The 15,650-nt window shown below is 44.5% G+C and overlaps 2 protein-coding genes across 4 annotated transcripts in view; one reads left to right on the forward strand and one right to left on the reverse strand.

Annotated features, from left to right (window-relative positions):
- The window catches only part of LOC123609962 (formin-like protein 5), a 59,403-nt gene extending 49,132 nt beyond the window's left edge, over nucleotides 1-10,271 (reverse strand). The window contains exons 1-2 of the mRNA XM_045500940.1: nucleotides 10,248-10,271; nucleotides 9,286-10,107 (exon numbers count right to left, since the gene is read on the reverse strand). Of these exons, the coding sequence (XP_045356896.1) occupies nucleotides 9,313-10,107; nucleotides 10,248-10,271 (819 nt within the window). The 3' untranslated portion in view covers nucleotides 9,286-9,312. The remainder of the gene's footprint in view (nucleotides 1-9,285; nucleotides 10,108-10,247) is intronic.
- UTRN (utrophin) overlaps nucleotides 10,263-15,650 on the forward strand; it is a 519,130-nt gene continuing 513,742 nt past the window's right edge. For 2 of the 3 annotated variants that reach the window (XM_045499918.1, XM_045499921.1), the window contains exon 1: nucleotides 10,263-10,370. The gene's annotated coding sequence lies outside the window, so the exon portion shown is untranslated. Of the gene's footprint in view, nucleotides 10,371-10,920; nucleotides 11,002-15,650 lie in introns of those variants that run through there. The other variant, XM_045499919.1, reaches the window with a different exon arrangement.

The raw sequence follows: 15,650 nt of genomic DNA on the forward strand, positions 1-15,650 counted from the left end.
GTTTCCCTACCCTTGACTTGGTTTCCCCTTCCAGAGATTCCCTGATTTCTCTGATCCACAGAATACATTTCTGATGTTCTGCTGGGGAGGAGGAGAGGCAGTTGCCCAGCTGTGTGAGGAAGGCCAGTGACTCGAGAGATCTAACTGCTTCTTACAACCAATCCTTTTTATCATCTCCCCATCACCCTCCACTTCCAGGGTACCTGGTGCCTTCAGTTCCTGGGCCTCGGGCCAGCAGTTCAGAGGAAATTAGATTTACTCTCAGCGGTCCCCATTGCTGACTTAGAGTTAAGCCTTTTCAGGACTGCAAGTCAATTTCCACTTGACTACGCGCATCTTTCAAAAGTGTTGTTGCCACTGCCATTTTCAACTTGTGGTCTTATGTCTTAAAATATGTCTCTTCGGTTAATTTCAGTGGGGTTTGGAAGAAGCAAGATTAGATGATGTTTTCAATCTCCAGCTGTATCTGAAAGTTACTGCAATTGAGTTTTTGACTATATAGAATTTGAAGTATTTAGCTTTTATACAAACACAGTGACTTACGGTTTTGATGTTTCTAATAATATTTTATAAAAATCTATGATCATACTGATCAGTCTTTTACAAATTTTTTTTTTAATGTTTTTATTTATTTTTGAAGGAGAGAGAGAGACAGAGCATGAGCGGGGGAGGAACACAGAGAGAGGGAGACACAGAATCCGAAGCAGGCTCCAGGCTCTGAGCTGTCAGCACAGAGCCTGACGCGGGGTTCGAACCCACGAACTGTGAGATCATGACCTGAGCTGAAGTCAGACGCTTAACTGACTGAGCCACCCAGGCGCCCCCTGATCAGTCTTAACATGGCTAAAGTTTTGCAAACTTTAGTAATGTTCCAACTTTATTCAAGGAAAAATAAAACCTATGGACTTCAGGCACTGACTTACATGAATTATAATATTACTTAAATGTGTACAAATGTAAGTATAGATTATTTATGCTTAAAGCTCTTGTGGATTTATGTAAGCAAAAGCAGAAAATGAACTTAATACAAGAAAATCACATATTCAATTCAAATTAACCACTTAAATTTAATGTGACAGATGTTACTTTAATGCAACTAAACTGCTACTCTAAATTTAAATATGGCACTCATTGCTGTGTCATGGGTTCTTTTAAGTCCACTGTTCATGTGCTTCCATGTGTTGCATGAAAAACAAATTTACCCATCTCTCTGAGTTTGAAATAAGTACAGGGAAGCCTTGTTTTTAGAGAGCAAGATTTGTTATCTTAAGACCCTCATTTAGCAAGAATGTATCTTCAACCTATTAAGGTGAAGATACCTTAACGTGTTCTTCTCATGTTACTGTAACAAATAAAATAACCCTTTGTGATGCCAGGATGATCACAAATGCAAACAAGAATTTGGCCCTTATTTTAATTTAGAAATATCCTCTGAAGACTCTTAAATATGGAGAACAAACAGAGGGTTCCCGGAGGGGGTTGTGGGAGGGAGGATGGGCTAAATGGGTAAGGGGCATTAAGGAATCTCCTGAAATCATTACATCAAGGATCTACATTAAGGATCTCCTGAAATCATTGTTGGACTATGTGCTCACTAACTTGGATGTAAATTAAACAAAATAAATTACATAAAAATAAACAAATACGTAAAACCTGTGTTTCAAACCTCAAAAAACAAAACAAAACAAACATGAAAAAGAGGATCCTCTGAGGAAGGTTCTGGCTGCACACTTGAGTTGAGTGATGACCCCTTAGGTTCCTCAGATTTTCTGGGACACCTCTTGGATAGAGGTAACTGCTGTGCCCACGCAGGGGCACAGTGTGTACCTAAGTAGATTATAGAAATGAAACCTCCTTTTTTCTTTGCTTTTCTTTGCAAAGAGCAGATACATGATTGAAGATGCCTATTGGAAGAAGGGTACACTTGACGTTGTGACATGATTTCTTTCCAGTCGCAGGCAGCCACTAGTTTGAGATCTGTGGTGATTGTAACTATGCCGAAAAGCAGTTTGCCCTAACTTTGTAAAACAAAATAGTTGCATTTATTAAAATAACCGGTACTTAAAATTTTCTGCATAATACCAATAAACTGCCCAAATATTTTTTTTTAAGCTTATTTATTTATTTTGAGAGAGAGAGAGAGAGAGCACAAGCAGGCAAGGGGCAGAGACAAGGAGAGACCATCCCAAGCAGGCTCCACATCATTAGCACGGAGCCTGACTGGGGGCTTGAACTCATGAACTGTGAGATCGTGCCCTGAGCCAAGATCAACGGTCTGTCGCTTAACTGACTGAGCCACCCGGGTGCCCCAAACTGCCCAATATTTTACCCTGTTACAGTGATTGGATCCTTGGGCTCTTCCTTAGGGTCACATGGCCAGAAATGCCTAATAATCACCAAGGAGACACCCATCAGTGCATCTGCAGCCCCTGCTAGTTCTCTGGGGGAAGGAGGCCACTGCCCTCCAGGCACGCATAACATTGGATCGGGAAACTATGTGGCAATATGTCTTTTAAAAGCAGGGTAAGTACACAGAAGAGTTTGGCATCCACTTGAAAACAGTAGGGGTGTTTTTCTAGATGCAAAAAAAAAAAAAAAAAAAAAAAAATGGAGGGCCCATTGGTTAATATCATCACTTAGTTAGGCTCAGGTTAAAGTCATGCTGGCCATGTCTCCACAGTTCAGAGAGGCTGCTGCCCAGAGGGAGGAGTCTGCGAAAGGAGGGGCTCTGGAGACAGTCTGGGTTGTAAAGTCACTCCCTTTCAAATCGGTCAGCTGGCCATGGAATGTTTGGCCTCCAGAGAGGTGTCAGGAACACTGACCTCACCTAATCAAGCCTTCCTGTCTGCAGAATTGTATTGGAGCAGGAGAGGCACAACCCAGGCTGGATTCTCAATGCTACAGGGCTGTATCTATTAGTAGACCTAAGGGTGTATCCAGGAACCTGAAGACTGGCCCTGGATAGAGAAGCAGTCATAGCTGGCTGAAGTTTAGGGCTATTACCAAATAGGTCATGAATTAGGACATGTTTCAATTCTACTATGGGTGGGGCATAATCTAGGTAGATGAAATACATAAAAATGGCCTAGAAATCTCTATGGTGATCCCTACCTTACCAGGCTAAGGCAGTGGATGAATTTGGGTTAGCATGTCTAGCATGGTCTCTAGGGAATTGGGGAGATCAAGCAGGACTTCAACAAAAGGAAATGTTCCTCTTGCAACCTAGCACCACACACATAAACCCTATGCTCTTTCTTACCCTCAAGCTTTCACTTAGACCTCTTCTTTTCCTGGTTAATTTTTACATTAGACTGGCTTGGGCAGTTGCAAGTCATAGAATTCCAACGCAAGCCAACATTCATAAAAAAGGGGGTTATAAAGAGGGCACTGCCTCTGTGCATGAAAACCAAGGACTCCCGTGTCCTCAAGATTTTCTCCATATTTTTCAGCTCCTTGTGTGATGGTTTCATTTTCTCCTTTTGTAGGTATAGAACTCAAGTAGAAGGGGGAGGAGAGGGGCATGGGGAGGATTGTGGGGGTAGTTTCAGTTTTATGTCACTCCGGTTTATTAATTCCAAAGAGAAAAGAGAAGTTTCCTTTCCAGTGTTATTCTGGAAAATTCCTCTGAAAGGACATGTGTGAGTTTAGCCTAGATCTCCCTTTATCCCTCTTGGATTAATTACTATGCCTGGGGTTGAGGCCTATGGTTGACTGTTCTGGAGTCATGAACCTCCCCCAAGGCTAGGTGGAGATGTGATTGGCAGCCCCACAAAATTTGATTGGAACAATTACCCAAAGGAAGGGGTAATGTTCCTTTAAAAAGAGGGGAAAGATGCTGGGCAGAGGCAAGACAACAGATGTCCTTTATGATTCCTATTCATCAGTTAAGACTTGACTCAGGTGTCACTTCTCGATACCCTCTATCCCTGTCCTCCTCCTATTGGGTTACATGTCCCTCTTCTGGGTCACGTTACATCTTGGCTGTACTGATGTACTCATAATAATTTATAATTGTCTATTATGTGTTGGTCTCCTGCACTAGACAGTAGCTTTTTGAAGACAACCACTGTGGCTTATTGTCATTGGCACACCCAGCCCCTCAGCAGATAATGGGGGTTCCATCCAGAAAAGTTTTCAATAAAATGATAAATGAAGATAATCACAAAATGGCAGCAAATCATCTTGAGTTAAGACAGAGGAAGGAATATAAGAGTAAAAAACCTCAGATACTGTGATGAATGCTTCATATCAAGCATTGGATTCTCCCAACATTTGAGGGTGGCATTCTTTCTATTTCATAGACACAAAGCTAAAGATCAAGTAAGTCCCATAAGCTCATACAGCTAATTGCTGTCAATTTATTTATTTATTTAAGTTTTTTAATGTTTATTTATTTTTTTCAATATATGAAATTTATTGTCAAATTTGTTTCCATACAACACCCAGTGCTCATCCCAAAAGGTGCCCTCCTCAGTACCCATCACCCACCCTCCCCTCCCTCCCACCCCCCATCAACCCTCAGTTTGTTCTCAGTTTTTAACAGTCTCCTATGCTTTGGCTCTCTCCCACTCTAACCTCTTTTTTTTTTTTTCTTCCCCTCCCCCATGGGTTTCTGTTAAGTTTCTCAGGATCCACATAAGAGTGAAAACATATGGTATCTGTCTTTCTCTGTATGGCTTATTTCACTTAGCATCACACTCTCCAGTTCCATTCATGTTGCTACAAAGGGCCATATTTCGTTCTTTCTCATTGCCGTGTAGTACTCCATTGGGTATATAAACCTCAATTTCTTTATCCATTCATCAGTGGATGGACATTTAGGCTCTTTCCATAATTTGGCTATTGTTGAGAGTGCTGCTATAAACATTGGGGTACAAGTGCCCCTATGCATCAGTACTCCTGTATCCCTTGGATAAATTCCTAGCAGTGCTATTGCTGGGTCATAGGGGAGGTCTATTTTTAATTTTCTGAGGAACCTCCACACTGTTTTCCAGAGTGGCTGCACCAATTTGCATTCCCACCAACAGTGCAAGAGGGTTTCTGTTTCTCCACATCCTCTCCAGCATCTATAGTCTCCTGATTTGTTCATTTTGGCCACTCTGACTGGCGTGAGGTGATATCTGAGTGTGGTTTTGATTTGTATTTCCCTGATAAGGAGTGACGTTGAACATCTTTTCATGTGCCTGTTGGCCATCCGGATGTCTTCTTTAGAGAAATGTCTATTCATGTTTTCTGCCCATTTCTTCACTGGGTTATTTGTTTTTCGGGTGTGGAGTTTGGTGAGCTCTTTATAGATTTTGGATACTAGCCCTTTGTCTGATATGTCATTTGCAAATATCTTTTCCAATTCCGTTGGTTGCCTTTTAGTTTTGTTGGTTGTTTCCTTTGCTGTGCAGAAGCTTTTTATCTTCATAAGGTCCCAGTAATTCATTTTTGCTTTTAATTCCCTTGCCTTTGGGGATGTGTCGAGTAAGAGATTGCTACGGCTGAGGTCAGAGAGGTCTTTTCCTGCTTTCTCCTCTAGGGTTTTGATGGTTTCCTGTCTCACATTCAGGTCCTTTATCCATTTTGAGTTTATTTTTGTGAATGGTGTGAGAAAGTGGTCTAGTTTCAACCTTCTGCATGTTGCTGTCCAGTTCTCCCAGCACCATTTGTTAAAGAGACTGTCTTTTTTCCATTGGATGTTCTTTCCTGCTTTGTCAAAGATGAGTTGGCCATACGTTTGTGGGTCTAGTTCTGGGGTTTCTATTCTATTCCATTGGTCTATGTGTCTGTTTTTGTGCCAAAATCACTGTAATTTAATAGCACTCAGGCAACTTAAATCCAGCTTTGATTGCTTTCAGCAACTCTGTCTTCTGTTCCTCCTGTTCCTTTGAATTTATATAACCTAGGGATGCTCTCTTTACTTCTTAGTAATTTGGACATTTCCCCCCAATAGATTTTTATGTTACCTAAATGCACTCCCGTAGCCTGTTTTACATCTTTGTCATTTGTTTCTGGAGCCACATGTGACTAAGAGGGTTGAAGGAGAAACTGTAAAATCCCTTCCAGTACCAACATCGCCAAATTATGCAATGCAAATGAAACCAAGTAAAAGTGACAAGTCTGATAACCCCAACATAGGACACTCCTTTTACTCAGAGGGCTGTCTGGTTCTCAGGGGCAGCACAATGTGAAGAGGTGGGTCTGGGTTTTATCCTCTACTCTCTCTTTGCCTCTTGCTTCTCTTTTGGGGCCTCCTTTATTCTCTCCTTTTGTACTATCAATTAATTACTCTTTTCTCCTCAACCGCTTGGTCTTTTTATTTTGTCCTTAGCTTCTTTGGACCCGCATTTCAACTCCCCTACCTTCATCAGTCCTCTCCTCCCTCCCCTCCTGCCAGCAGACTTTTTCTGCAGAGCATTTGGTCAGGACTTGCCAGGCTCTGTACCACAGGGCAGGCTGAATTTCCCAGAATGCTCCTGAGGTGTTAATGACCCTCGACAACCTCAAGGGTGATCCACAACTGAACAAAACACTTGAACTCACAGAGATAAAGCTAATTGTGGGCATTTTGAAATTATGATCGATCCAGTGGGCAATGTTTTTCTTATAGGGCAATTTCTAGACTCCTCCAATCATCCAAAGTGGCCTATTTGAGGCCAGCTCCTTAGGGAACAGTGGCTCAAAGTAAGATTCCCCAGCCATCCTGATCTACCTTCATGGATTGTTTATTAAAATTGCAGCTCCCTGGGCCTCACCAGACCTAGCAAATCAGAATTTCTTGGAGTTAGTAGGCAATCTGAATTTAAAATATTCTCCCTGGTGATTCTTGAGCTCATGAAAGTGTGAGAAACTCTGCCTTCATTCTAATTTGTCTCTAAAAGTTTCATGCATTATTATTAGTTTCCTTAATTGTATCACAAATAATTTTATTTATATCTGTTTTCAACTTGCTCAATAAATACTGGATATTTGACTGAAGAATACAGCAACAACATTCAGCAAGTATTCTGGTATCTAATATATATAAACCACTTTCTTGATCTGGAAAAGGTAAGAAAAGTTAAATTCCCTAACCTTTGTTCCTCTCTTAAATGCTTCCATGCAGGGCTTTATTTATAGTCAACACCAAGGATAAAGCTGAAGGAGTGCCCTGCTTTTTATATATTATGTGTTTCCCTATGTGTCTATAGTTTAAAGAGAAACCACATTTATATACTCTTGCTACATATACTATATTCATTATATACAAAGTTTAGCAAGAAGATTTTCTTTTTGGCTCTTATATTAGGATGCAGTTCCCTACATATGAAGAGTATCTATGTAGAATCATCTCTCTCTATATTATATATATGTAAAGATGGATATATTTCTATATCCGAATCTATATATATACTACTCATATTTTCTCCTATGTCAAGGGCTTTGTCCCAGTGATATCAGTTCAGTTTTCTGGAATTTTCACTGTTCTGTGATGACAATGGGGCAATTCAGAGTTCGAGTTAATGGTAGACTCTGGGCCACATTCCTATCACTTTCTCTGAATGTTCTCCTTTGCTCTTTTGGGTGGGGAGACAAAACCCATTGAGTTCTGTCATCACAAGCCAATGCCCCCAGTGCATGGACCACAGCTGGAATGTTGGATGCAGGTGCATTAAATGCTACCCACCTCCTGGTAGTCTGTCTCCACTTTTCCCTACAACTTGATTCTCAGGCTGCAAAGGAAGATCATACTGTCTGCTGTATGGAAACGTGGCCTTCTGTGGTCAAAATCTTCCACTAAAAGTGGTTTCTCCACTTGCAAAGGAAACAGGGAGCAGGACCAGCTTGGGACCTCTTGGTCATCCCAACAGCAGGAAGTTCTTTATTTTGTCTCTGTCCATGGCCTACAGAGAATATCAGTCTCTCCGTGAGGGGAGAAGGGCTACAAATACCACGCAGGTTCCAGGTAACCAGCCACTGAAGCTGGAGGTGTGGGTGGAGTCACTCCCGTACAGATGGTGACTGTCCTCTTATGACTCTTTCCTTATGGCCTTTGGGGAAGCTTAGCCAGACATCCCCTCAGTGGTTAAGAAACTCAGAGGTTCTAGGTCCCCAAGCAAGTGTGTTTTTCAAAATTTTGAGTTAGATAAAGTAATATTTGTCCAGCATTTTGCCATTTACAAAGTGCTTTTCACTTACATCATTTCAAGCAACGAATTCCTTCAATGCTTCAATGTAATTTTATTTTAAAGGAGGAATCTGAGTTTCCATCAAACTCAACCAAGAGGATACAGTGCATGATGAACAGCTTTAAGAGTCTGTAGAATTATCAGTAAACCTCATTGTACTTTGATACAGACAGACCCAAGTAGCACTTGATGTGTCCTTTTCTTATGGCACTTATCATCGCTGACCTTGCATATCTTTATTCGTTTACATACCTTATCTCGCTTGTTAGATTTGACATTCTTTAAGGCAAGATCTCTATCTGATTTTTCTTCGCATCATTCACAGGGCCTTGGAACTGGCAGGCCATAAACTGACATTTGTTAAATGAATGAACCAATAAAAGTGAATGAATAAATTATATCCACTTGAAGTTAATCACCTGGATGTGTTGTGGGATTATATGAAGAAAATTCCCCAAAGCAAGGAAGCTAAGGTAGAGACCTTATAAAGAACACTATCTTTCAGGACCTCCTACCACTCCAACACCGTTTAGGGATGGGGGAATCTCACTTTGTAGCTAATAAAAAACTAGGGAATTCTTTCTGGGGGGAAAAAAAAGCATTTAATAAATCCCCTAGTGATTTATCTTTACTAACTCGTAAATTAACTTTCAAATATTAAACCAGGAATAAGCCAGAGCTGCTCAGTTATCAATCATCCTTTCCTTTTTTTTGGAACTAGGAACTTAGGTTGCTGTCCTCCCCCCCTCCCTCTCCCCCTCCCCATCCCCAAGTATGATGACGATGTAAAAGAAGCACAGAACACACGAGGAGTGAAACATGTAAATAAAAGAAATGCACAGGAAATACACGGTGATTTTTCCCCAGATTTTCTTTACCAACGCCTCAACCTTGAGACAGGCTATTCGAGGTCTATGTTGGTGTGGGTGTATATTTGAAAGTAAGAAAAATAAGGCCAGTATAGGCACTATTTGTAGGTATGAACGAATATAAAACGAAATTCAAGTTTCTCTTCACACTAAAAGCGACACTAAGAAAGCTAAAATAAACACACCCTTGGAAGTAGGATCTACAAATCAGCAACGTCAGCAAACGGAGGTGGGGTGAGTGGAGGGGGCAAATGGAGATTTACCTCTGGAAGAGAACAAGATCTCCAGAACTACCCGGTTTGCCCGAGGTGGGGGCGTGACTCACACGTTCGGGTAATCTGAATAAAGGGGATGGTGCTGCGCGAGGCATCCATTCCTAGCTCCCGGCGCGCCGCACGCTCGGGGAGCCGCGCGGGGCGCGCAGCCCCAGGCCAGCCGAGCGCCGGGCCGGCCGCTGCGGGCGGGGAGGGAGCGCGGGGCGGGAGCTGATTGACGGGGCGCGCGGTCAGGTGACCCGGGGCGCCACGTTCCCGGAGCCCAGCCCGCGGTGGCCGCCTGGGCCGGGCCGGGGCCGAACCGGAGCCGAGAGGGGCGGCTCTCTCGGAACAAAGTTGCTGGGCCTGCGGCGGCGGGGGCCGGCGGCCGAGGGCCGAGGGCCGGGGGCCGGGGGTGAGCGGGAGCGCTCGGCCGCCTCCTCCCGGGGAGGGCCGGCCCCGGGGTGCCCGGCCGCGAGCCCGTTTCCCGGGGGGACGGCGGCGCGCCCCCTCCCTCTTCTGCCTCCTGCGCTGCTCTCCAACAAAGGGGCAGGCCGGCGGCGGCGGGGGAGGAGGCGGAGGAGGAGCCGCCGGAGCGAGCCGCTCGCGCACAAAGTTGTGGAGTCGCCTTTCCTCGGAGGAGGGGAGCGGGCAGCCGCAGCCGGCCGCGGGCTTTCTCCCGAAGCCGCTTGGAGCACCGCGGGGAGCGGTGCCTCCCTTCTCCCGGGTCGTTTCTGCAGACGGAAAACTCTCTAGTGTTTGGCCAACTTGGTGCCGGCGCGCCCGTTCCAGGTTTGCGCTTGGACTGTTTTGTTTTTGTTTTTGGCGGAACTACCGGGCAGGAAGATTGCACAAGTTGGGGGCGTTTTCAATCGGGTGTCAAAAAAAAAAAATTTTTTTTTTTTTTTCCTTTCGGATTTGTCTGGTCCTTCACATTTCCTTTTTAAAGCACGTTGCTCCACGGAACTCACGCTCGCACACTCCCCCGCGATCATTGACGACCCAAATACGCCCAGAGGAGCGCGGCCCGCTCGGGACGCGGCGGCGGCGGCGGCTGGCAGGCAGGCGGCGCGGGCCCGCGGGTCCTGGAGCAGGTAAGCCCGTGCGGTGTCGCAGCCCCGGGAAGTGGGGCGTGGGCTGCCGGGAGGATGGTCTTTCTGCGGCTTCCACCGTGCGTCGCGATCTCCTTCTCGGGGCCGAGTCTTGAGATGTCACCAACTTTCTCGTGCACTTTCCTCGGAACCCGAGTTCGGCTCCCCCCGGCGGCAGAGGGAGGGTGCCAGAAACGCGGAGAGAGCTCCCGCGGGGAGGTCCTCGCCATCCGTCTGGTGGGGAGTGACCCAGACTCCTCCGACGGGTGCGGCTCCCCCAGCCCTCCTCCCCCCGCCGGCTGGGAGGGTCGCGTACCCGTGCCTCGCGCTGTGACCTCCGAGAGGGGACGTGGCCTCCTAGGATGGCCAGTGACACACGCCCCGGCCCCGGGAAGGCGGGGCCCCGAGGTGTCCCCGAGGAGCGAGTGGTAAGTGGGTGGCGGTGTGGTGGGCGGGTAGGGGAGCGGCTCGCCGCCGGCCGCCTGGCAGGAAACGTGCTGGATCTCCTAGCCGTTGCTGCTCCCGAGGGTGGGGTTCCGGGGAGGGGACGGGGCGGGGGGACGTGCAGTTGGTGTGTGTCCCCGAGGTAGCCTCTTCTACCTTCCAGTACTCTTGGCATCACTTGCTGCATCAGGTAAGGTAACTCGTGCCCCCTTTTGGCTCTGGGTCCGAGGCTCTGGTGGTCCAAGGCCACTTCTAAAGCCAACAAAGCACTAATTTTAGGCTGTGCAACTTTTAGAAGGCACGCGGTTACAAGAGAATTCTTTTGCCCCAAGCCCGGGATTACGAAAGGGACTGTTTCAGGGTTGTTTCAAGGGAAGGAGAAAACGTGCCCGATCTCCTAGAGCCTGGGGACCCGCACTTTGTTTTACGTTGAACTGGGGAGCTCCAGCTCTAACTTGGGGCGATCAGCTCCGCTTTCTGGGCTGTCCCGGAGAGAGTCTCCTTTCCTAGCCTCCAGGTCACCTGGGTCACCAGGGCCGCAAGTCAGTTCCCCATGCCGCGCCCGGGAGGGTCAGGGCACCGCTTGCTGCGGCTGGAATAAGCCGAGTTGGGGGAGCCTCGATTCCCTGTGTCCGGGCAGGGGCCGGGGCTCGCGGGCTCCGGGACCCGCGGCAGTAGCCGCATCCACTCGATTGTAACTTGCACGGGCCTCAGGAAGTGCGGTTGGCCCCTCCCGGCTGTTGCTGGTGGCCGTGGGGACCGCAGCCTGCGGGGAGCGCTGCGGGTCAGGGGAGAGCTGGAGGAATGCGAAACTCGTGGGTGCGTAGGCTACCACAGTACCCGGCGGCCAGGGCCAAGGTTTCCGCGGGGTCATTCTCCGCTCCCTCCATCCGAGTTTGTGGGACCAGTGAGACAGCTCTTTAACTTTCCTTTGGGTGTTTACCTAAAATTTATTGCTCCTGTAAACAGTATTAATCACCTTCCCTTGGAGCGTTTCCGAGAATGAATGGCAGTTTTTGGCACTGGGCGGTTTTTTGGTACTATGTTTCAAGCAGAGCGGCAAATTCTTGGCCTCTTCGCTTCCCTTTCCACTATCTCTAGCGATCCAGGGTTTGGGTTTCTGGTGTAAAAAAGCGTGGACGCTTTCTGCCCGAGGACCTATACCGCATTTCCGTCATAATTGCTAATTGTTGAATGTATTTTGTATTCTTACGTGGTCTAATTGCCAAATTGTTTTAAAATTAAAACATTAGCTTTATCTGCAAGGCCACCCCACTCCCGTTCACCGCCAAGTTTATGTCACACACTCAGGGCTTCTGTCCCCTATGACCAGCCAGACACGTTCTGAATAAAGAGTTGTGGAAGGTTGAGTTGAGTGCATTGGTTTCAGTGAGAAAGGTCCGTCTAAACTTTGCAAAACATAATTAGGAGACAACAGAGACCCAAAGCAGTGGTAACAGTAAATTACAATTGTATAGGGCTTACAGCTTCTGAGGCGGTATCCCATTAATTCATTCTCAGGGTCTCACCCAGCTTTGTGTGGAAGATGGCATGGCCTCTCTTCCATCCTGTGTGTGTGTGGAAGAGGACAGGGCACACTGAGGCACAGTGCTAGGGACCAAACTTGTACTCTGTCTCCTGACAACCACTTATAAGTTGCTGCAGCATTTGGTGATTTAGAAGGAGGTGTCTTTTCGCGGGATAGTACTCCGCTCGGAGTCCCCCTGCCCTTTCCTGCCAACAAGTGGCAGTCAGTGCTCTCACTGTTCAAATGGCCTTCTGTGATTCTCTCTCCTTCCCATTCTTTCCTTGTCCTCTGATCCTCTTTGTGCTGTATCTTTGTAGCATATAAGGGATTTTGCTTATCAGGAAGAGAAGATTTGAGAAATGATCTTAGGGTGGCAAAATAAAAAATTAGGGTAAAGAGATATTGGGAGAGGTCTTTGGCAAGTGTGGAAGTGAAAACCATTGGCTAAGACCAGTTATGAAAGAGAATGTTAGAACTGTCTCTCAAAGCAATAGTTAGTTGCTTTTCAGTAAAGAGAATTTTTGTTAGACAAACCTGATTTCCCATAATAAAATTTTATAAGCATTCTTCTAAACAAAGCTTCAAGTTCTTGAATATAATAAAATACACTTAAGAATTCAGCAAATCTTTTATAGGTATGTAACCCCCAAAACGAACTTAGTCCTATAATAATCCCTAAAGTCTTAACAGTGGTAGACCAATATAAAAAAAAAAAATTTTTTTAAACTCAAAATTTGGCAGACTGATGGTCCAATCTACATGGTCCTCTCTATAGGAGAAAAAATTGTTCCTGAAGCTTTAGCAGTCCACCAGTTGTCTTCTGTCTCGAACTTTTAAACACTTAAAACATTTTTCTCTGGTAATTTTGACCTCTTTATTATTAGAACACATTCTTTTCCTGACTGATTAGGAAAAATATACGGTAATTATTTTTTACATATATATATTATAAGATAGTATGGTATTTCCTTGAATGTTACATATAATTAAACATTATTATATATAACATACTAGATATTACAGAAGTATGCAAAATGAAACATATTATAAAATAATAATACCATATGGTGTGTCCTTGACTTAAATGATTGGGTTGGCTAATCCTAGCTGGCAGTAAACTCTTGTTCTGATATCTGTTGTAATAAATGAATTAATGCCCATTATTTGCAGATTAATGTTTGGATGTGTTGACTGTTATATTCCCAGTTAAACAATTAATTATTTAATTGGCATTTGGGATCCACTTAAGGGGCTGTTAGGATAGAGCCAAGTTGCTGAACTTAAAATTGAATTCTGATTCTGTCTGGATTGTAGGGACGTTGTGTTCCAGGAAGAATCAGGTCAACACAGAGCTCTAATTATTGACAGTCTTTTAAAATATTTATTTATTTATTTATTTATTTATTTATTTATTTAGAGAAGGAGAGAGAGAGCAGGACTGGGGGAGAGAGAGAGAGATAGAGAGAGATTGAGAGAGAGAGAGAATCTTAAGACACTGGGCTCAGTCCCACGATTCTGGGATCATGACCTGAGCCTAAATCAAGAGTCAGTCACTCAGCTGACCAAGCAGGCATCCCTCTAATTATTGACATTTAAAAAAAATTATTTATTTTGAGAGAGAGACAGAGAGAGATAGTGCAGGAGGAGCAGAGAGAGAAGAGAGAGAGAGAATCTTGAGCAGGCTCTGCACTGTCAGGGCAGAGCCTGATGTGGGACTTGAACTCACGAACCTGTGAGATCATGACCTGAGCTGAAGTCAAGAGTCAGAAGCTTAATCGACTGAGCCACTCAGAGGCACCTAATTACTGACATTCTTAAAGAAAAGGTGGTGCTGCCAAGTAGAATCCTTAATTCTTTAAATTCTGAAGATGATTCTAATGAATTACTAAAGACTAAGATTATTTTACTGAGTGATAGCTATACTCAGCAGAATTCATATGATGTATCTTCTAGAACAAAATCTGTGTCAGTGGATCTGACATATAACTATCCAGATTTATGTTGAATTGAGACCATTTTTGAGATCAGACCTATATGTCCAAATGCCTTTTTGCTATCTCCACTTATATAACTTAGAGGGACCTCAAACTCAGCAAGTCCAAACCGCATTCATTATTTCTTCCGCCAGTGGCCTATCTGCTCCCCGGCTCTGCGAATGACTCACCCTCAGTTGTCCAAACCAAAACTGGGCAGTCCTTTTGCACCTTAGTATTCTGCACCTCTCGTATCCAGTCACTTCCCAAATGCTACTGATCTTCTGTATTTGATATCTAAATACCCCATATATCTACCTGTTTCTTTCCTGGTACCCTTGTTTGGACCAGTCATTTTCTGCCTATAATATTATACTAGACAGAAGAGTAAACATCCATATGCTCTTTCTCTGCAGTCCCCACTTACCATTTTCCTTTTTTTTTTTTTTTTTTTGAGAGAGAGAGAGAGAGAGAGAGAGAGAGAGAGAGAGAGAAGGGGGGCAGAGGTAGAGGGAGAAAGAGAGAGAATATCTTAAGTAGGCTCTACGCTCAGAACCCTGAGATCATGACCTGAGCCAAAATCGAGTCAGTGCTTAACCAACTGAGTCATCTAGGCACCCCTCCACTTATCATTTTACAACTTTTGCTTTCTCTCTCTCTCTTTCTCCCTCTCTCTCTGTATGTATGTGTATAGATAGATAACTGTACATGGATAGATAGACAGGTATATGCTGTCTTGTTTGAACTTAAGTTGAAGTTATCACATTTCATTGGTAAATGTTTCATCAGGTGTCTCCTATAATCAGAGATATTCACTTGCATAATGATAAAACCATTAACCAATATTAAAGAATTTTACTATTGATTCAATAATATTGTCTGATATATAGCCCCAGTTCATATTTCTCACATCATCCCCAAAATGTTTATTTTTTAAATTCTGAATCCAGTCAAGGACTACACTTGGTCGCCATGTTTCTTTGGTCTTCTTTAACCTGCACAGTTCTCCCTCCCTCAGGTGTTTTTATATTTCAAAACATTGGTAATTGTGAGCAGTCTAGATAATTTATTTTAAAAGTTTTTAAATGCTTATTTGTTTTTGAGAAAGAGAGAGAGAGAGAGGGAGAGGGAGGGTCAGAGGGAGAGGGAGATACAGAATGTGAAGCAGGCTCCAGGCTCTGAGCTGTCAGCACAGAGCCCAATGCGGGGCTTGAACTCATGAACCATGAGATCATGACCTGAGCTGAAGTCGGGTATTTAACTGACTGAGCCACCCAGGTGCCCCTAGATAATTTATATTAAAGACTATCCACAGTTTAGATTTGTCTCTTCATGATA

Source organism: Leopardus geoffroyi, chromosome B2, assembly GCF_018350155.1.
Source record: "Leopardus geoffroyi isolate Oge1 chromosome B2, O.geoffroyi_Oge1_pat1.0, whole genome shotgun sequence".
In the NCBI taxonomy this organism is placed as follows: Eukaryota; Metazoa; Chordata; class Mammalia; order Carnivora; family Felidae; genus Leopardus; species Leopardus geoffroyi.